Raw genomic sequence first — 19,981 nt, 5'->3', positions numbered from 1 at the left:
AGACATTAAGAAAATCATAGATGTGTCCATACCTGTGTTGCTTCAAAAGACTGTAAAGCAAAACCTGAGAAGACTTCCGGAGAGAGAGGCAGACCCACAGAGCACACCTCCCCCTCCCTTGGCAACAGCAGAGCCAGAAACACAGCAGCAGGAGGGACGGAGGAGGGGACAGCACTCGCCTGGCCTGAGGTCTTGATGCCCACCTGCCGAGGGTACCTTCTTGCTCACTGAATATGGAACGTTCATCAGGGTGGACCATATGCTGGGCGTTAGAAAACAGGTCTTAAGTGGGAGAGAATTGAAATACAGAGAATATTCTCTGACCCCACCCCGGTGGAATTTAATGGGATATCAACAACAGCAAAGTCTTGAAACTTCTTAATTACTTGAAAATTAAACAGTACATCTAAATAAACCCTGGATCAAAGAAGAAATGAAACCGTTAGAAAATATTTTGAGCCAAATTATAATGAAAACATATCAGAATTTATGAGATAAAAATAGTGTTTAGAAACTCATGGCTTTGAAGGTTACCCATTTGTATTAGGTAGGAAAGTTTTCAAACCAGTGACATTAAGAAACTAGAAAGAGAAAAACCAGCTTAAGCCCAAAGTCAGCAGAACTAAATAAAAATAAGAGCAGAAATCATTGAAATAGAAAATGGATGGGGAAAAAAGAAAATCCGTGAAACCAAAAGTTGGTTCTTTGAATAGTTCAATAGTATTTATAAATTTTTGGCTGTATTGAACAAGTAGAAGACACATGACCGATATCAGGTATAAAGAAGACATCCCTATAGATCCTATGGATGTTAAAAGGGTAAGAGAAGATTATGAATAACTCCATGCCAACAGATTGACAGTGCACATGTGCAGATTTCTTGGAAGATACAAATGACCAAAACTGACATAACAAGTGATCATATATCTATTGAATAAATTCAATTCATAATCAGAAAGGAAGACAAAAAACTGCCTTCATTTTATAGGTGATATGATCGTGTACATGAGAAAATATAAAAGAATCAACAGAAAAGCTAGTTAAACTGTGCAGTGAGTTTATCGAGAATACAGGATACAAGGGCAGTGTACCAAAACCGGCTACATTTCTGTATGGTAGAAATAGTTACAAATGAAATTTCACCGTATTCACAATGGCATAAAAGCATGAAATACTTATGGATAAGATTTGTGAAATATGTGCATGATCTCTACACTGGAGGCTGTAAAACATTGCTAAAAGAAACTAAATGGAGAGAGAGACCACATCTATGGCTTCAGAAGACTCAGTATTAAGAGTCTGTTCTTGGGGCGCCTGGGGTTAGGCTGTCAGTTAAGCGTCCAACTTTGGATCAGGTCATGATCTCGAGGTTCGTGGGTTCAAGCCCCACATTGGGCTCTATGCTGACAGCTACCTCGGAGCCTGGAGTCTGTTTCAGATTCTGTGTCTCCCTCTCTCTCTGCCCCTCTCCTGCTCACACTGTCTCTCTCTCTCTCTCTCTCTCTCTCTCTCTCTCTCTCTCTCTCTCAGAAATTTGAAAAAAAAAAAAAAAAAAAAAAAAAGTCTGTTCTTCCCAGACTGATCTCCAGAGTCTCCATGATCCCAGCCAAAACCCCCACAGGCCTTTAGGCAGAAACTGATAAGCTGATTCTAAAATCTATGTGAAACTAAAACTAATGAACCAAGTTGGAAGACTCATTCTGCCTGATTGTGAGATTTATTGAGACAGTGTGGCATTGGTGGAAAGATGGACATCGGTCAAAAGGAGCGGAGTCTACGGCCAAGAAACACACTCACATAGCCAACTGATAGTCGACAGAAGAGCCATAATTCACTGGAGAAAGGGTTATGTTTTCAAAACTGATGTGGGAACAACTAAATAGTCATATGGAAAAAATACTGAACCTTGATCTCCTGCCATATGCCAAAATTAACTTGAAAGTGGTAGTGGATGTAAATGTAAAAGCTCAGACTACCACGTGTCTGGGAAACACAAGAGAGAAGCTTTTTTTTTTTTTTTTTAATGTTTTATTTATTTCTGAGAGAGAGCGTGAGCAGGGGAGGGTCAGATAGAGAGGGAGACACAGAATCTGAAACAGGCTCCAGGCTCTGAGCTTGCTGTCAGCACAGAGCCCAACGCGGGGCTCGAACCCACAAACTGTGAGATCATGACCTGAGCTGAAGTCGGACACTTAACCGACTGAACCACCCAGGCGCCCCAGAAGCTTTCTGACCAAGGCAGATTTCTTAGGTTATTACATAAAGCACTGACCATAAAAGTAAGTAAGTAAGTTGAGCCTAATCAAAATTTAAAACTTTGGCTCTTTGAATGACATCCTTAGGAAAATAGGCAAGCACCGACTAGGAGAAAATGTAAGTTTATATCTGACAAGGACTTGTGTTTAGAATGTAGAAAGAACACAACTTAGCAAGAAACCAAACCTCCTTTATAAACAGACAAGAGATTTGGACGCTTCATGGGAAGATAAACAAATGGCCAGTACACACCTTTTTGCCTGCGTAATGGAATTAGTCATAAAAGGAAATGCAAATTAAATCTCCAGTGTGATTCTCTGCACACCCCTGATGATGGCTAAAACTTTAAGACACTGACAATATCAAATGTTAGCAAGACCATGGAGCAGCCGGAACTCGCATACATTGGCGAGGGGCGTGGTGAGGCTCTAACAAGTCAGGCAGACGGTGTGAGCGCGCAGCCCAGCAGTCTGCTACTGCAGTCATGATCCAGGAGAGATGAAAGTGGAGCTGGTGCCCAGATGCCCCTAGCGGCTTTACATGTGCCAGCTCCGAGCTGGAAACACCTTCCATGCCAACCAGATGAATGGATAAATAGGCCGTGTTAGATTCATGTGATGGGGAAGTACCCCGCGGTAAACCAGAATGAGCCCCAGAAACACTAGGCTGAGTGAAACAAGCCAGATGAAAGGGTACATCCTGGATGACTGCATTTATGGAAAAGCTTCCTATTAGCAATCCCTACTGATCGAAATCGGTTCTGGGGCTGCCTGTGGCCAGGCGGAGGGGTGGGGCCCGTGGAAACTTGAGTGTGCTGGAATATTCTTTATCGTGATTGTGATGCTGAACTGGATGTATTCATTTGTGAAAACCATCCAACTGTGAGCACGAAGGAGTTAAGTTTTGCGGCATAGAAGTTCCACCCCAACATGGAGTTCTAAACCGTGGTACTGTGGTCTCCTGGCAGTTAGCGCCACACCATTTTCAGTTTGGAGCAGGTGCTTAAGAGATCTCATTGTCCACCCTGACGGATGGGTGGGGGAGCAGGCCCAGAAACACATGGTGGCTGGACCATTCTCGTTCTCGAATGCCCAGAACTTGAGACCAGCTTTTCTTACTTCCCTCTCGCATTCTGGGCAGTAATGCTTTGGGGGGCTTCCAGAAAACTGATGGTGCGTCCTTTCCTGCACCTCTGTCCTCTGCTTGCTGACGTCTCCGGGGCCCTTTTCCTTTGAGAGAGGAGCCTTTGTTTCCGTCAGTGTCTGCAGCATTGCGGGTAGACAAGATGGTGAACCAGGGCGGTGCCAAATGTGTAGGCGGAAGTCCTGTCTGGATTACAGGGCCAGGGGGAACAGGGTGACTGAGCTCGGTGTCTGGGCTCCTGGGCAGCCAGAGCTGTTCTGTTCTGTGCCCTTGGTGGTTGGGGCCCTGCCCTGCAGAGGGGACGTGGGCAGCTTTGGGCGGGAGTCGTTGGTGAGGCCGCTCTTCCTTATGTCTCCTAGGACTATGCCCAGGCGAGGTTTGATGCCTATTTTGACCAGAAGAGGAAGCTTGGGGTGTGAGTGTGGGAAGCGCCATCCGCTTCATCCCTGGACCGTGCAGGGGGTGGCCGGGCCGGAGGGGCCCTCGCCGCTTGGACTGCCATTGCTGCGGCAAGAAGGCTCCAATGTCCCGCTGCCCAGCGCAGATGTGTATGATACGAAAGACTGTATTAAAATTGAGTAACATTTATTTCATATCTTGTTTACGATTTCACTAGGATTCTGCGATGAGCTCGGGAGGCAGGAATATAGTACAATAGTGCAATAGCGCAATATCCCAGAATCCCTTCCGTCTAGAGAAGGCATCTGTTGGGGGCCTGGAGGTTGCCGTCAGCTGTGGCAGACGGCAAGAGGAAGCTGTGTCTCTGCGGGTACTTTTCTTGGTTAATGTTGATTTTTTTCAAGGATGTGAACTAACGCGCTGGTGAACCCGGCGGCCGGGCTCCCTGGTAACAACGTGTGTAGACGCGGCTCACCCCTAAGGGCGATGCGTGAGCCAGGACCAACCGACATCGCTCTGCAGCCTGGCCCCGAGTCTCCAGAGCTGCTCCTTCGCCGTCCAGTCCACGTGGCGGCTGCACCCAGGACCGCGGAGGCGCGGGAGGGGGGTGAGCTGCTGTCTGCGGCCCGTGAATGTAGCCCCTCGGGAGCTGTCGCGCCGGCGCGTCGCCCCCCAGCCAGATGTACCCCCCACCCTGCCCTCCTCCTGCGCTTCGCCAGCCCCCCAGCTTCGGGGCGGGCAGGCGGCCGTGGCGACAGGTGCCAGCGGCTGGCCGGGGAGCAGCGTGGGGACCTGGGGACACACATGCCTCCTGCCTGCCTTCCTGTGGAAAGCGGGGTTCGCCCCGCCGCCTGCAGCCTTTTCTCTTCCTCCTCCTGGGACGGGACCGGCTGCCCTGGCGTCCTGCCCTGGGACTCCTCCCTCTGCTGGGGGCCGGGGCTGGGGGGGTGCCCGGCAGGGAGAAGGAGGCCCAGCCCTGGCCCCCAGCCGGGTCCCCTCACCCCACTGCTCCCCGTGTCCCTGGCAGGGTCATTCTGGTGGGAAAGAGCAGTCGGTGTGTGGCATTTGGGGGCGTGGATGGTCAGCTGGAAGCCCATCTCTATTAAATGTCCTTTGGGATGACTTTTTTTTTTTTTTACTCTGAACTCTTATTTGAATTGTTTTTTGTGCATACATTTCTGCTACCAGAGATTGTACTACACAGACAATAAAAACATGCAAACATGCAAACCGGTCCTCGCTGCTGTCTCCCTTGGGTGTGTCCTAAGTCTCAGGCAAGGCTCCCAACCCACCCCTGTCCCCGTAGAGACCTCTAGAAGTACGCAGAAACTAGGAGCGGTGCTACCTCCCGGAAGAAACTGAACAGCTGGCTTGGCCAAGGCAGGAGGGAGATTTTCTGTTAATCGCCCTTCGAGACACTTAAAATTTTAACTGGGTGAGCGCGTTTGGTCCCCGAGCTGCACACCGTCCTGGCTTCCTGCATGTCTCACCCAGAGCTATGCCCCCCCTCCTTCCTGTGCCCGCCCAGGCTCGGCCGTGTGGCCCCGCCAGCCGCACCCTCCCCACCGTGTCTGGGGGGCTCCGAGCAGGGCAGTCCTGGGCCCAGGGGACGGGCTCCTCCCGGCAGCTGGCCAGAAGAGAGCCAGGCCACCCCGCTTGCTGTGCCCAGGGCATGGCTGGCCTCAGAGCGGCCTTTGTTCCTGGGGCCTCCTGCCGAAAGAACCACTTTGCGGCTCTTCAGCCCGGGAAAGCAAGGCCTCTGAGAAGCACTGGCGCTGCCTCCTAGCCGCTGGTGGGACCCGGGCCAGAAAGACATGCGAAATGCCGTCGTCCCCCCACCGGCCGGAGGATGGCCTCGGGGAGCAGGACTGGTCACCCAGGGAGGGATGGGAGGGACCGCAGCCTCCCCTAAAGGGGCGGCGGGACCTGGTGTCCAGTTTGGCCTCATCCTCGGGGCCCTGGACTGGCGCTGCCTTTCCTGCAGGACGTGCACGTGCGTGCGTGTGTGTGTGTGTGAGAGATCACTGCCCCATGTGCTGTGTGTGTGTGTGTGTGTGTGTGTGTGAGTGAGTGAGAGAGAGAGATCACTGCCCCATGTGCAGTGTGTGTGTGAGATCACTGCCCCATGTGGGGTGCGTGTGTGGAGGGCTCGCTCGGGCTCTGCTGTCCCAGGCTGCTCCTCACTTCAGACCATCATGAGTGGGTGGGGTGGTGCTGGTACCAGGGCACAGGGGGAAATATCAGCCCATCTGTGCCACACACCACCCTTCATGCCCAGAGGAACCCAAACATTCTCTTACAGCCAGTTTGCCCATCCCTAAGAATGAGGAGCCCACTCCCTGCCAGCTCAGCCTGGGAAGAGACTCATTCTGAACTAGAATGTGCTGGAAACATCTCTCCTGGGTCCTAGTTCTGCCCCTATTTCACCCCAAGGCTCTGGGATCACTGCAGATGTGCCGAGGGGCCTCTCCCCAACTTCTCAAGGCCCCAGATCCTACACCAAGGCCTCCCCCCGCCCCCCTGCACCCTGCACCAACCTCAGCTGCAGAGGAGAGTGAGGGAGATGAGCATAAAGCAGGGTAACGGAGCCCACGAGACCAGGAGGCCCGCGGGGTGGGAGCAGCCCACGCCCAGAGCCCGGCCCTGCCTCCCCTGCCGCCGGCGCCACAGACAGGACCGAGCCATGGTTCCCAGGCTTTCATCTTTATTTCCTGTCACCGGAGCTAAGGGCAGGGACTGGGGTGCGGCCGCGGCGGGCACTAGCCCTCCTCCGAAGCGAAAGTGAAGGGGCTCAGCTTGTAGCCAGTGCCTGCGTAGAACTTGTTCTGGAACTCCACCCTGGGGGTGAGCAGGGGCGAGCCGGTGAGGGGAGGGCCCCGGCCCCCCGCTGCCCCCACCCCGGGCCGGCCAGGCGGGCCGCTCACCAGTGCAGCCGCAGCGCGTGCAGAAAGGCCGAGAGCCCCTCCATCACCAGCAGGATGGCCACGGTCAACACGGCGAAGGCGGCGAAGACGGGGACCAGCACCACGGCTGCCACGCCCAGCTTGCGGCCCAGGCCCAGGCCCGAGCGCATCACCATGGCCCACAGGACCTCCGACAGCTCTGGGGGGTCAGGGAGGCCACGGGGGTGTCTGCCCAGCCCCCACGGCAGCCCGCAGCCCACCTTCCTGTGGGGCCGGCGGAGGGGGGGGGTCTCCAACACCCTCACTTTATAGAGGGGGCACCTAGGCCCGGAGAAGTGACCCGCCCGGGCAACCCAGCCAGGACCCCACGCGCGGCCAGCCCGCCGGCTGTGCCCGTCACTCACGGGCGTGGGCCAAGCTCAGGGCCCAGAGGCGCAGGTAAGAGGCCGTGTTGGAGATGCAGCCCAGGCAGAACTCGATGGTGTGGATGGCCTGGTGCATGAGCACCTCGGACAGGACAAACTGAGGGGCGGGTGGTCGTGAGGGGCAGGCCGGGCGGCAGCCAGCACCCCCCACGCACACCCGGGGAGGCCACACCCACCTCCGCCTCCGCTCCGTCCCCTGGGCACCCAGCTTTCTCCTCATCAGAGCCCCAGCCGGCCACGGAAGCGTCGGAGGAGTCCAGGATCCCGGACTTGTCCTCCTCCTGGGGGTGGGGAGCAGGGGGCGTCAGCAGGGCCCCCGCCGCTGCCCGCTCACAGCCCTTCGGAGGCCGGGACGCGGCCAGGGTGGGGGGTCAGACCTCCCGCCAGCCCTCACGCCCCGCTCCGGCCTCTACCGGCTGTCGGCCAGCGGGCTTCCTCCGCGAGCGGCCCCGGTGCTGCCAGCGCAGGAACAGCGGCGTGCCGAGCAGCAGGATGGGCACCATGACCAGGGCCACGACCACCAGGGCAGACTGCACCGCTTCCTGCGGGGGGGGGGCGGGGGGGCCCAGTCAGGTGCACCCGGCAAGCCCTGCGGCCGGCCCCTCCCCCAGGGCCCCTCACTAAGCAGGGCGGAGGCCTGGTGAGGAGTCCTTGGACCAGAGAAGCTTCCAGCACCCACGGCCAGCCCCAGGGGGGGCGTCCCCGGTTCTCGGCTCCGGGTGGCCCGGCGGCCCCGAGTGGGTGTGAGCAGCGCCCCCGCGCCAGCCCACCTGCCCGCGGAAGAGCAGCCCGTTCGTGGGGCTCTGGGAGAAGAGGAACATGTTGATGAAGTGGATGAGGATGCTGGGGGCGGGGGTGGGGCTGGCGGCCGAGACCCACAGCCACTTGAAGACGATCAGGAAGACCAGGTAGCCGAACAGCCCCAGCAGGAAGACCAGCTCCGGCAGCGTCTCCAGGAGCAGCCGGTGCCACTGGCCGAAGTGCCTGCACCGGGACGGGCCGGGGCACCAGGTCACCGGCCGGGCCGCCCGGGCCCTGCCTGCCCCGGTGCCCCCCCTCACCCCCCAGCCCCCCGGAGCCCGGGCCCTCACACGTGGTTGAAGACTCCCAGGACCACCCCAAAGGTCATGTGGGTGACCCCTAGGATGACGGACATCTTCATCTTGAAGGAGTTGAGGAAGCTCAGGTGGTTGACAGCCAGGCTCCAGATCTGGGGCGGCAGGAGGGGTGGGTACCACACAGGGGGCTTCCCGCCCAAGCCTCGTGGCAGCCCAACTGCCCCCTGGCACATCTGCCCCCCACCTGCCCGCTGTGGGGCAGCAGAGGGGGAAACCCGGGCCCAAAGCCCGGCTCTTCCTAGCTAGGTGACGCTGAGCCCGGGGCCTCCGGGGCCTCTGCTTCCTCGTCCGTACGATGGGAACAGCACTACTGGGTACCTCACGGGGTTGTCACGAGGACTGAATATCCCGTCACGTCACCTCAAGGGCACGGGACAGCTCCCAGCACAGCAGGCCAAGAACAAGCTGAGGGTTGCCCCTTCCTCCCACAGCTTCTCCACTTTGTGAAGCAAGGTGGGTGCCCCGTCCCTCTGGCCCCCCGCACCTCCCGCACCCAGCACCAGGCCGGGCACTCAGGAGGGGCTCAGCGAGCATGGCTGAACAGAGCAGTTCGGGTTAAGGTCAGGGTCAAGGTTGGGTCAGAGTTAGCAGAGGAGCCCTGGCTCGGCCCTCCCTCCTGCCTGCACCCTCCCCCCCACTCCGTGGCAAGCGGCAGGGACTCACGGGGTCAATGCCGAAGGGGTAGGGTCCCAGGAAGACGCCAGTGACATTGGGGTCCAGGGCGAGCAGCGGGTGCTGGGCCAGGAACGCGTCGCTGTGGCAACAGTGCAGGGTGGTCAGGGCCCGCAGGCAGGGGCTGCAGGGGTTGTGGGGGGCTGCGGGGCCGCGGCCGGGCCTCACCTCCAGTCCGACTGGGTGGCCATGGCTGCCACACTCCAGCCAGAGGAGAAGATGGTGGTGGCACGGCTGAAGCACTCGTTGTAAATGAAGCCGGTGTAGATGGAAAACAGGCCCATGAGCAGAAGCAGGTAGCGGCCACTGAAGAAGGTCTGCCAGATCTGGGGGCGGGGGGGGGGCGTGAGGTACAGCCCCGGCCCCCTGCTCCACCCGGTCCCCGGGCCGGCCCTCACCTCATTCTGTGCCGCCTTTACGGCCGGCCGGTTCTCCGTGAGCACCATGGCCAAGGCGAAGAGGAACATGAGCAGCCCATGGCCCACGTCGCCGAACATGACGGCAAAGAGGAAGGGGAAGGTGATGATGGTGTAGGGTGCTGCGGGCAGAGGGGCCAGGCGGTCAGCCAGGACCCCCAAGGACAGGCGCTGAGCCCAGGCTCTGGGACCCCAGGAGACGTGGAGGGGGTGCTGGTGAGGCAGGAACGCCACACCATGTGTCCGTCTTCCGGAGCCCTAGCTGTGTGACCGTGGGCTAGTGACTTAACCTCTCTGTTTCCGCATCTGTAAACTGGAGATTTCAATACTGCTGCTTCATAGAGCTAAACAAGGTCCTGCTGTTGCTAAAAGCCGTAAGCAGAAGCTGAGGAAGAACAGAGAGCCCAGTGGCAGTCCTGACTGGCACACGGCAAGTTCCAGAAGGCCCAGCTGGTCTCTTGACCTCTGAGGTCTCACTTTCCCTCCAGGGAAATGGGAAAAATCCCTAGTGGGCGTTACAAGGACCTCAACGCACATCCCTGTTAGGAGTTGAGTTGTGTCCCTTCCAAAAAGATACATTGGAGTCCTAACCCCCAATACCTCAGAAAGTGACCTTGATTTGAATGTAGGATCTTTACAACGTGACTAAGTGAAAAGGAGATCAGAATGGACCCTACCCCGCTAAGAACCGTGTCCTGATAAAAAGGGAAATTTGGGGGCGCCCCGGTGGCTCAGCCGGGTAAGCGTCCGACTCTGGATTTCGGCTCAAGTCATGATCTCACGTTGTGTGAGTTCGAGCCCCGCGTCTGGGTCTTTGCTGACAGCATGGAGTCTGCTTGGGATCCTCTCTCTCTCCCTCTGCCCCTCCCCTGCTCATGCTCATGCTCTCTGTCTTTCAAAACACGTGAATAAACTTTTAAAAAGGGGGAGAAATTTGGACACAGACACGTTCCGTGGGAGAGGGCCACTTCAACGTGAAGGTGGCCGTCTTCAAGCCAAACACAGAAGTCTGCCTGGAACGGAGCCTCCGTCAGAAGGAAGCCGCCCCGCTGACACGGAGATCTCGGACGTCCAGCCTCTGGGCCGGGAGACAAGACGTACCCGTTGTTTAAGCGCCCCTCCCCCCACCTGGGGTGCTCAGTTGCACGAGCCCTAGCTGACTAGTATCTCCCCAAAGTCACTGCTTTGAGAGCCGGCGGCAGATGACCGCCAGGCCGTGCGGGGGTCAGGCCTGCTCTAACCGGACCGGCCTCTGCCAACGTGGAGGAGCTACGGGCACGTGAGGGGGGAGGGGGCCCCAGGTCAGGCTCCGAGATGCTGACCCTGCAGGACACACCCTCACGTCCCGCCCGCACCACCTCGGCGGGGTGGGGGGGGTCCCGGAACCCTGCCTCTAGCCCCCTGCCTGGGCCAGGACCCTTCCTTGGCCAGTCGCTAAGTCCTCTCCAAAAACAGGCTGGCCCCGCCATGGTTCACCTCCGACACCCACTCTTTGGGTTCAGAGACCCACCCTGGTCCCCCCCTCAGTGACACGGGGGCCACGGGGCCAGTGGCTACGCTGCAGCCAGCCTGCTGCAGGGAGAGCCAGGCAGGTGACAGAGCAGGCGCCCCAGGCCTCAAGAGTGCAGGGGTGGGGGGCTGGGGAGGGAGGAGAGCCAGCCCCCTGTAGCCCCCCCACCCCTCCGCCCTCAGTTTCTCCCCCGCCCCTGCCTGCTCCCTCAGGCCCCGTGGTCCCTGACTGGTCCCTCCCAGGACCCCCAGAGTCCCCCCGTCAGGGTGTGCTCCTGGGAGGGCCCGACAGCACCCAAGTCCAACTTCTCACAAACTCGGTGCAGCTGCAAAGCCCACCCGCAGGCTGGCTGACCGTGGCCTCTGGGCGCCCTGCCCAGCACTGCTCTAGGGCTGCACTATGAGTCCATTTTACAGATGCAGAAACTGAGGCTCAGAGACACTAAGAAATGTACCAAGTCACGTGAGTTGGCCCTCAACTGAGCTGTTTCTACGGCCACACCTGTTCTTTGCACACCGCCGGTACGGGACCCCCTGTAAGCCTGGCTGGGAGGGGGGGATGGGCCCCGGGGCGGAGACACCGCGGGCTCCGTGGCTCTCACCGGGATTGACCTCCTGGTAGCGGCCCACACCGTAGGCGTCCACGATCCCTTGGAAGCTCGCCGTGAAGCGGTTCGTGCGGATAAGCGTGGGGGGCACGTCCCGGCAGGGGATGCGGTGAACCACGGCACTCACACCTGCCTCGCTCTGGGGCACCCGACGGACAGACAGAGGGAGGAGACTGAGGGCGGGGACCTTCCGGGACCCTTGGACACCCCCAGCCAGACCCAGCTGGAGACGTGGGGCTCCCTGGGGCGCCTGGGAGACTGAGGACGGCCCCTCCCCGCTCTGTGGAACGGGATGGCCAAACTCCACCTGCCCCACTCTGGGAGCGTTCGGGAGACGCCGGGAGGAGGGGACCCAGGACAGGGAGCCCCCTTGCCACACGTGAGAGCTGACCAGGCACCGGCAGACGGTCATCACACCCATTTCACGGATGAAGTAGCCTGAGGCTCCCCCCAGTGGCCCCAGATCAGCGTCGGCGCGCGTTGAGCTGGCCTCCAGGGCCCCTGCCCACGCCAGGGCTTCCACGACCTCGGGAAGGGGCAGGCCCCCTGGAGGAAGGGGGTCCCGGCCCAGGCCTGGCAGCGGGAACAGGCAGCTGCCGGGGAGAGAGGGGCTCCCGCCACGCTCACCGAGCTGTCCTGCAGCGCCTGCTGCACGGCGGGCAGGTCGCGCGCGGCGCACCAGCCCTCGGCGATGAGGCACTTGTGCGTGGCGCTCACGCTGCACTGGTTGAGGGCCAAGTACACGGCCTTCATCTTGCGGACCTGCACCTGCCAGGGCGGCAGCAGCCGCTGCACCCGGGCCAGCACTTGGCTCAGGAAGCGCTCCGTCTCCCCCAGGACCTGAGGCCAGAGCGGGACTGGGTTAGGACGAGCAGGGGTGCGGCGGGCGGGGCGTCCAGCCCGGCCCCCAGCACCCACCTCCTGCAGCTCGTGGCTCTGCTGCTGCAGCTGCTGCAGGGCCGCGAGGCGGGCCTCCTCCTGCTCCGCGTACGGGAAGACGGGGCAGTGGAAGCTGGCAGGGGGGAGGGAGGGAGGGGCGACGCCAGGTGAGGCCCGGAGCTGCTACAGGGGCAGAGGGGGACAGGGTGGCGCCGTGCAGCGGCCTGGGCACCAGGGCGGCGGGCGGGCGGCCCCCCCACGGGGCTCACCAGTCGGTGATCTTGCGGATCTTCTGCCCTATCTGCTCGCCCCAGTAGGAGATGAGGAAGGTCATCCACGTAGCGGGCTCACCCTGCAGGAGCGGGGCCCACTTTACCCGCGGTCCCCGCTCCGCCCGGGACGCGCCCCCAGCCCGGGCGCCCCCCCCCCGCCCCCTCACCGTCACGGGGTCTTCCAGCTGCTGCTCCGTCTCCCGGAAGCTGGCGATGAGGAAGCCGCGGCAGGCCCTCCAGAGCAGGCGCTCCAGGGCGGCGGCCTTGGACGGCTCCACGGCACCTGCCACAAAGCTGCCGGGCGGCAGGGCCGGGCTCCAGCTCCCCCTGCCTCGCCCCGGCCACCCCCCTCCCCATCCAGGACCGTCACCCGGCACGGTGCACCCCCCTCCCCATCCAGGACCGTCACCCGGCACGGTGGTCCTGCTCCTGGGGGAGAAGGCGGGCCCTCCCCACCCCACCTCTGGCTGGGCCCTCCCCCACCCCCACCCCCCTGGCTGGGCCCAGAAGAGAACCCGCCACCAGCAAGAGAGATTCTGGGCCCGAAGGAGGGGGCAGAAGGGCGATCTGAGGGTGGGCCAGGAGAGCATCGGACAAGCGGGTCGGGGTTTCCGACCCCTCACTCACTTGATTCTCAGGTCCTGGTGTGGGCCCCCCGGGGGCTGGAGCAGGGGGCTCCTTTCCGAGGGCCCATCTGTGTGGGTGGCTGTCACCTGGGAGCCGAGAGGCACCGTGAGCCCTGCGCAGCGCTCGCTGATGGGGGCCCGGCGCCCGCGGCCCCGCCCGGCCCCCCCCGCCCCCGCCCCGGGCTGGAGCTGACCGGAGGGCTGTGGCCCTGGCCCAGCACGGCCGAGTGGAGCCGCAGCTGGTGCAGCTGGCTCCGCAGCGACTGCTGGTTGCCCCGCACGTCCCGGAGCTCCTGTGCCAGGCGGTCGGTCTCCTCCTGGATGCGCAGCAGGTCCCGGGGTGGGGGCGCCGGCAGCCGCCCTTCGGGTGGGGCCAGCACCTGCCCGGCCCGCCGCACCTCCTCCTGCAGGAACACTGGGTGGGGAGGCACAAGCGTCAATGCCGCTGTTAGCCAAGGGCTGCCTGATGGCCCAGGGGGTCCCAGATGCCGGCCCAGACTCTGCGGGCCACCAGCTAATTGATCCACTGAATCCAAGACCCCCAGAACCCCCCCCCCCCCCCCGGCCAAACCTGCATCCCTGAAGGTCCGCTCTCCTCCTCCTGAGCTTGTGTGGGCTGCTCGCCCTTCCGGTCCCCTGGCCACGGCCCCGCCCAGGCCCAGCGTCCCCCAGTGGTGGGCCGGGCAGGTGCGCCCCAGCTCGGCAGGGCCCGGGCCGAGAGCGTGGCAGAGGCCCCCTTTCTACCTGCCCGATTCCCTCAAAGCTATCAGTCAGCCTAGCAAACTCTTAAATGTGCTCTGCCCTCCCAGCCTGCAGGCTCTCCTGGGAGGGTTGCGAGAGTGGGATCCAGGGCAGGGGTCCCTCTTGTCTGCTCCTCGGGGCATCTGACCCTGGATACTGGCCTCTGCCGATCCCGGTCCATCTGTGGCAGAGAAAGCTCTGTCTGTGCCCCTCCCCTGCTTGGAAACCACGGGGGCTCCCGGCATCCACTGGATGAATTCCTAGGCCCTCACACAGTATTCGAAGCTTCTTCCAAGCAAGTCCCATGGTCAAGGACGCCCCACAGACCCCAGCTGCCCTATCCTGGCTCTGCAGGGCCTGGCCTGGACCTCTCTTCTCTGCCTTCCACCTGGGGCACCAGGACTCTTCCTTTCAGGCCAAGCTCCACTGACACCTCCTCCAGGAAGCCCGTCTGGGATGTGGGCCGGGAGCCAACTCACAGAAGGTTTTCTCCAACTCTTCGCAGCGTCGAACATCCCCCACGAAGCGTCTCTGGAAGGCGCTCACAGAGGCGTTGAGCTGTGGTTGCCGCACACAGGGGTCAGTTCTCTGGGGAGGAGCCCAGGGAGGTCCCCACCCAAGGGCCCTGGCGTGACTCTTTAAAGGCCACAGCTGCCTGCTCCCCGCCCCACCTACCAAAAGGTGCTGAGGACACCATGAACCTCCAGATGCCCAGCTGGGGACAGACCAGGCTTTGCCTGCTCTGGGGCGGGGGGGCAGGTAATATGTGACAGGGCCCAGGAGGCAAGACGGCCTTGGCCGCGAGTGAGGCTGGCCTTCCAGAGAGCAGAGTATCTACGGCTGAGGCTGCCTGGATTCGAGGACAGCCAGGGGCCGCTTGGGGGGTGGCAGTGCGCCATCCGGGATGCCTAAGGACAAGCCTCCCCCACCCACGCGGGTCCGGCCCCACTCACGTCTCTGAACTCCACGAGACCCAGCTCGCCAAGCTGGCTCACACACGTATAGGCAGCGGAGGTGGGCAAGAAGAGCTGCACCAGCGCCACCTCCTCGCTCCGGAACATGGAGCCCATGGTCCTGTGGGGTGGCCGGGGGGTGAGCGCTCAGCCGGGGTGGACCACGGACCACTCCCCGTCGAGTAGGGATTCTGTCCACTGCAGCCCACATAATCCACGGAAGATCCTACTACCAACCCCATCTCACAGATGGGGAGACTGAGGCCTGGGGAGCCTCAAAGGGGGGCTGAGGTCACACAGGAAGTAAGTGTGCAACTGGGAGGGGAGCCTGCCCCGCTGACCCCACCGCCCAACCTCGCTCCAGCCCTTTCCCAGCGGGCTCTGCCCTGCCTGTCCCAGGCGCCCACCCCTGACTGCCGGTGGCACTGGCTCTTCTCACGCCTGACCTCTGCTCCCACTGTCCCTCCTCTGTGACCTGCTCCCACCTTGGATCCTAATCGTCGTCGGGGCCCCAGGCCAAGGGCCACCTCCAGCAGCCGGCCTCCTGACGGCCACAGCCCTCGCTGGCCATGAGCCCCTGTCCTTCGACACCAGGGAGTGAGCACCGAGGCTGGGTCTGTCCCCACGGGCAGCTGGAGCCCTGCTCCCTCCCTGAGGTGTCTGTGTGTGTGCTGAGGGGGTGGGGTCCCCGCGGGCCTCCCTCACCGAGGGCAGAGAGGCCTGGCGGCAGACGTGCCCGTGAGGCCCGGGCTGTTGGCAGCCGCTGTCTGCACAGGGGCGGGAACAGGCTTCCAGGTGTCGAAACTCACAAAATGAAACTGGAAACTGACACGGGCAGGAAGGGCCCCGCTGGCCCCCCCGCTGGGCCCCAATGCCGCGGGAGGAGGCCTACAGATGCCCCGGCCCACAAGCCAGGACCCCGTGGCCGCTGCTCTCGGGGCCCAGGGCCAGCCACTTCCCCTCTGTGGGACTCAGTTTCCTCAAATTGTGGGGGAACGGGACAGACACAAGGGAGGTCCCCACCTGAGAGGGTGAACATCAGGCACCAAAGTGCCCTGCCTGCTGTCTGGGCCAGCTAGGGCCAGCCCAGCCGGTCACTTCTGCCCCCGGACATGGGTTACTTCAGTCTAATTAGGGAATGCAGCCCCGGCCCCAGCCTGGAAGAGGAGAAAAGGCTGAGAGGCAGCCCGAGGCTGCAGAAGCACTGGGCCCCGGACAGGGAGGGGTGGGCAGGAGCGGCTAGGTTCCCTCCCCAGAAGACCAGGGAGCAGGGTTCAGAGCCCCGCCCAAACTTGACTGGCTGTGTGACCTTGGGGGAGTCTCTCACCTTCTCTGGACCTTCACTTCCTCTCTGGGTAAATGGGACTTGGCCACCCCCAGGAGAGACAGGACCTGGGTAGGGAGATGACAAAAATAAGGAGAGTCTCCAAGCAATCCCTTCTCCCTCCTTTAAAGCTAACAGCAATCCTGGGGGTTAGAGGACCCTGCGGGCCTGTTTTACAGACCAGCCAATATGCACTTGGAGAGTTGAGGTCGGGGATCAGGTGGTCAGCAGGTGGCCAAGTCAGGCAGGAGCCCGGCCCTGGGGCTGCGGGGCTGGGAGTCCCGGCGCACGACTGTGCTCAGGAGAGGACATCGTCTGCCCTGGGCACCCTGAAAGGCTGGGGGCTTGTAGGGAACCAGGTCTGGGGATCCAGAGGGTACAGGAGCCCCAAGCTGTACCCTTCACTCACAGGGCCTCACCCTGGGCAACTCCCTTGCGTGGGACAAGCTGGGGTGGGCTCAGAGTGTAGGGGGCTGGTCAGATCCCTCCCCCACATTTTAGGACCTCACTGGCTCTCCCCTTCCCCCATCCTCCCTGGCCCCTACCCAAGCCAGGGGCCACCCCAGTCCCTTTAATGGAGCAAACAAAGCTTCCTCCGTGCTGCGGCCTTCAGGGTCCAGGCTGCAGCCCTCTCCTCACTCTATTCCCCCTCCTCCTGGTCCCTCAGGGACTGAGGCTAAGGCTAGCTCCAGGAACCCACCAGAGCTCCTCTAAGCCCCTGACCCAGGGATGACCAGCTGGACTGGAGGGGAGGGCCCGAGGCCTCTTGATTCCAGACCAGTAGGCTCTGGAGCTGGACTGATCCTACTTGCCTCTAGGTCTGCCTCTTTCTAGTTGAGTGGGCCTTAATCTCCTCATCTGTAGAATGGGTCCCGCCCTCCGAGAAAGATGTCACAGAGCTAGCTCTGGGCGCCACCAGAGCGCCACCAGGCCCAGCAGAGCTGTGCTCAGTAGTTAGCGGCTGTTAACTCCCCATCTTCCTCTTCCTTTTCCCTTTCCCCCCCTCCTCCTCCGCCTCGTCGCCACCATGGCCCCCACCAAGGCCTGACACCCGGCGGGCCGGCAGACTGAGTCTCATCCACTGATCCAGCTGGGTGGGGGTTCCAAGATCCGCTTTCGGGCGCAGGGCGAAGCGAGGGTGGCAGACGGGGCTGCGGGCTCGGCAGACCCCTGCTGGGGCACTCACCCCCGGGCCAGCAGCACTCGGCGCCGCTCCACTCTGCGTTCCGGACTCCGCGCTCGGGGCCGCGGCGCCCACGCAACTCACTTTCCTCGGCGGGCGGGGCCGCGAGGGGCGGGACCACGGAAGCCCCGCCCCGGCCCGGCCCGGCCCGGAGTCCCGTGAGCCGCCCGGAGGGTTGCCGAGCTCCGGCTGCGACCCCGCCCGCCCTCACTTCCTGGAGGTCCAATGGGGGCGTGTGCCGAGGACCCCGGAGACCCGAGCGGGGACACAGACCGGCGCCGACCGCGCACGCCCACGTGGCCGGGATGCGGGGAGGCGTCCGGGGATAGGGGATGGGACCCCTCCCACCCCCATCTAGAGGACTCGCTGGGCCTGTGGCTGAACGGACCCCAACACGCTCCCTCACCTCTGGGACTCCCGCCCGTTTCCTGAGGCCACGGTTGCACCAGGTCCTTACACCTTCCTGCCTCTGACCGCCCGGGGCGGGCGCCTAAGCTCCAGGCCCAGTGCTCTGTGCCCTTGGGTGGGTGCTCATCCCCTCTGGGCCTGTTTGCTCAATGGCAGCAGGACATGGAGGGCCAGGCCACGTTGTGTCGTTCCACTCGGGGCTGGGCACCCAATGTTAGCTGTCGCGGATGGGGGTGTCGCTCGGGGCAGTCGGTCCTGCCCCAGCACCCTCTAAACTGAGGTTCACGACTACCCAGCTGCCTGTACTTTGGACAGGCCAGGACCATACCCACCGGGGCCAGGAGGCACAAGGGGCCCCTCAACTCTAGCGATCCTTCAATCCCACACAGCAAGGTCCTCTGAGGGGTGGGGATGGAGCCGTGGGCGGTCGGAGCCCCAGAGCTGGGGTGGAAAGTTACAGCCAAGGCCAATGTCCTCAGGAAAGTGGGGGACCCCTTCTGGGGCCTTTTAGGTCCATTTCCAGTGGGGGGGGGGAAGGGACCCTTAACCAAAAAGCACCTGTAGGGGCCTTCAGTCAATACCTGATGCAGGGGAAACCAGAACCCTTTTACAAAATGGCATTAAAGGTGACTACACACACACACACACACACACACACAGTTTGACAAGTCAGAAGACGGAAGGATCCAGACACACACACACACACACACACACACACACACACAGTTTGACAAGTCAGAAGACGGAAGGATCCAGTCAGGAGCTGGAGAGCCTGACCCAGTTTTAACTTTTTTTTTTTTCTTTTAATTTTACAGAGAGGAGGAGGGGGCAGAGAGAGAATCTCAAGGAGGCTTTGCGCTTAACACGGAGCCTGACACGGGGCTCAATCCCATGACCCCAGGATCATGACCTGAGCCGAAATCAAGATTGGATGCTCAATTCAATGAGCCACCCGGGCACCCCCGATCCACTTTTAGACATTTCTATTTATCTGTGTACAAATAGAGGCTCCATGACAATTACCTAATGCTGGTTCTACCTGGGAAAAGAAACCAGAGGTGACTTGGGATTTTCGAGCCTGTTCATGACTGCAGAGCTCTGGGCGCACAGATCCTTCCCGGGTTCTGGTCTTCCCTTCTGGGCCTGCACTCACTTCCCGGCTCTGCACCTTGTTCCTCGGGCTGTGGGGGCACAAGCAGGTCCAGGCCACTTCAGTACGAGAGAGCCTGGCTGGCAGCAGTGAGGAGAAAAGGGATTTCTTGGGGAATGAGCTGGGGAAAGGCTACGGTTCTTTGCTACAGGCCTTCTCAGAGCCTTGAATACGGTCACACACACAGCCTATCCGAGAGCGCACTTAGGCACTGCCCGCACTGACTGGTTCACAGAACACCCTTCTCTCCCTTCTTTCCATCGTGGGAGGTTAGCGTTTTATAAAAAATACTTTCGTAAACGATGGAGAAGGGGGACTCAGATCTCTGACCAGGTTAGTTTTCATCAGACACATGCTGTGTGATTCTTAGCAGGTCACGTCACCTCTCTGAGCTGGTTTGCTCCCAGCTGAGAATATACTGAAGTTCTTCCACAGGCCCTGGCACTGAGTTCGAGGGAGCGGTTTCTGAAGATTATGGCCCCACGGGAACCACGCTGCTGCCGGGATTGCAAAGCAGGAAGTTCGGAGCAGAAGCCCAGCCAGCAGCCCAGTCTGGGGAACTTGGGGAGGAAAGGGGATGTGGCTGGAAATGAGGCAAGGCCAGCTCAGGCACAGTGGGGTCTGTGTCACCTCCTCGTGACAGTGACCGTTGCCCAGCAGGCCCCTCCCTGTCCCCAGGGAGGCCGCCCTGGCCTGAGTTTCTGCCCCTCGATGAACTTCTGCTCCGCAGGGTTGGAGGCGTGGGTGGCCCTCGGGTGAGGGCAGGCCCAGCCCCCACCCTTTGGGCATCCAGGATTATGGGAACGGGGGACCCAGGCCAAGCCTAGAGGCATCACCTCGGAAGATGTGTGCGCGGCAGGGAGGCCCCAACGGGCCCTAGACTCCCACGGGGAGGCCAGGCTACCTCTGGTGGCCCCACTGAAGGGCCTGTCCCGGGGAGGAGCCCACAGGCCGCGTGGCCCGGCCCCGATGGCTGAACTCAGGACAGAGGCGGTG

General features: G+C 61.2%; 2 protein-coding genes across 6 annotated transcripts in view; one reads left to right on the top strand and one right to left on the bottom strand.

Annotated features, from left to right (window-relative positions):
• CHKA (choline kinase alpha) overlaps window positions 1-3,944 on the top strand; it is a 58,801-nt gene extending 54,857 nt beyond the window's left edge. For all 3 annotated transcript variants that reach the window (XM_039235403.1, XM_039235400.1, XM_039235402.1), the window contains one exon: window positions 3,759-3,944. In XM_039235403.1, the coding sequence (XP_039091334.1) occupies window positions 3,759-3,818 (60 nt within the window). In that variant the 3' untranslated portion in view covers window positions 3,819-3,944. The remainder of the gene's footprint in view (window positions 1-3,758) is intronic.
• A 2,541-nt stretch (window positions 3,945-6,485) lies between these two features.
• Window positions 6,486-17,498, bottom strand: TCIRG1 (T cell immune regulator 1, ATPase H+ transporting V0 subunit a3). Of its 3 annotated transcripts, XM_039235467.1 has the most exons (22): window positions 17,431-17,498; window positions 16,248-16,312; window positions 15,944-16,077; window positions 14,921-15,041; window positions 14,447-14,525; window positions 13,421-13,641; window positions 13,228-13,313; window positions 12,768-12,894; window positions 12,598-12,680; window positions 12,368-12,461; window positions 12,077-12,289; window positions 11,444-11,588; window positions 9,315-9,454; window positions 9,085-9,242; window positions 8,908-8,998; window positions 8,218-8,336; window positions 7,897-8,110; window positions 7,540-7,668; window positions 7,303-7,407; window positions 7,106-7,223; window positions 6,723-6,900; window positions 6,486-6,636 (listed from the first exon to the last, which is right to left on the bottom strand). In XM_039235467.1, the coding sequence occupies exons 4-22, from the start codon at window positions 15,035-15,037 to the stop codon at window positions 6,558-6,560; spliced, it is 2,496 nt and encodes an 831-aa protein (XP_039091398.1). In that variant the 5' UTR covers window positions 15,038-15,041; window positions 15,944-16,077; window positions 16,248-16,312; window positions 17,431-17,498; the 3' UTR covers window positions 6,486-6,557. The 3 variants fall into 3 exon arrangements, with proteins under 3 accessions (XP_039091398.1, XP_039091395.1, XP_039091397.1); XM_039235464.1 differs by lacking the exon at window positions 15,944-16,077; XM_039235466.1 differs by lacking the exons at window positions 15,944-16,077; window positions 17,431-17,498 and adding an exon at window positions 17,283-17,413.
• Window positions 17,499-19,981: the final 2,483 nt, after the last annotated feature.

The sequence above is a fragment of the Hyaena hyaena genome, unplaced genomic scaffold (assembly GCF_003009895.1).
Source record: "Hyaena hyaena isolate Hyena2069 unplaced genomic scaffold, ASM300989v1 scaffold_98, whole genome shotgun sequence".
Lineage (NCBI taxonomy): Eukaryota > Metazoa > Chordata > Mammalia > Carnivora > Hyaenidae > Hyaena > Hyaena hyaena.
The sequence above is the reverse complement of the archived record's forward strand: the minus strand, read 5'-3'. Positions and strand labels throughout refer to the sequence as shown.

Excerpts from the sequence above, each read along its gene's own strand:
- TCIRG1 (XM_039235467.1), bottom strand. The coding sequence starts at position 15,037 with ATGGGCTCCATGTTCCGGAGCGAGGAGGTGGCGCTGGTGCAGCTCTTC. Across the intron at positions 11,589-12,076 it reads AGGCGCTGCAGGACAGCTCG|AGCGAGGCAGGTGTGAGTGC; the intron begins GTGAGCGTGGCG and ends CGGGTGCCCCAG. Across the intron at positions 8,337-8,907 it reads ACCCCTTCGGCATTGACCCC|ATCTGGAGCCTGGCTGTCAA; the intron begins GTGAGTCCCTGC and ends CTGCCGCCCCAG.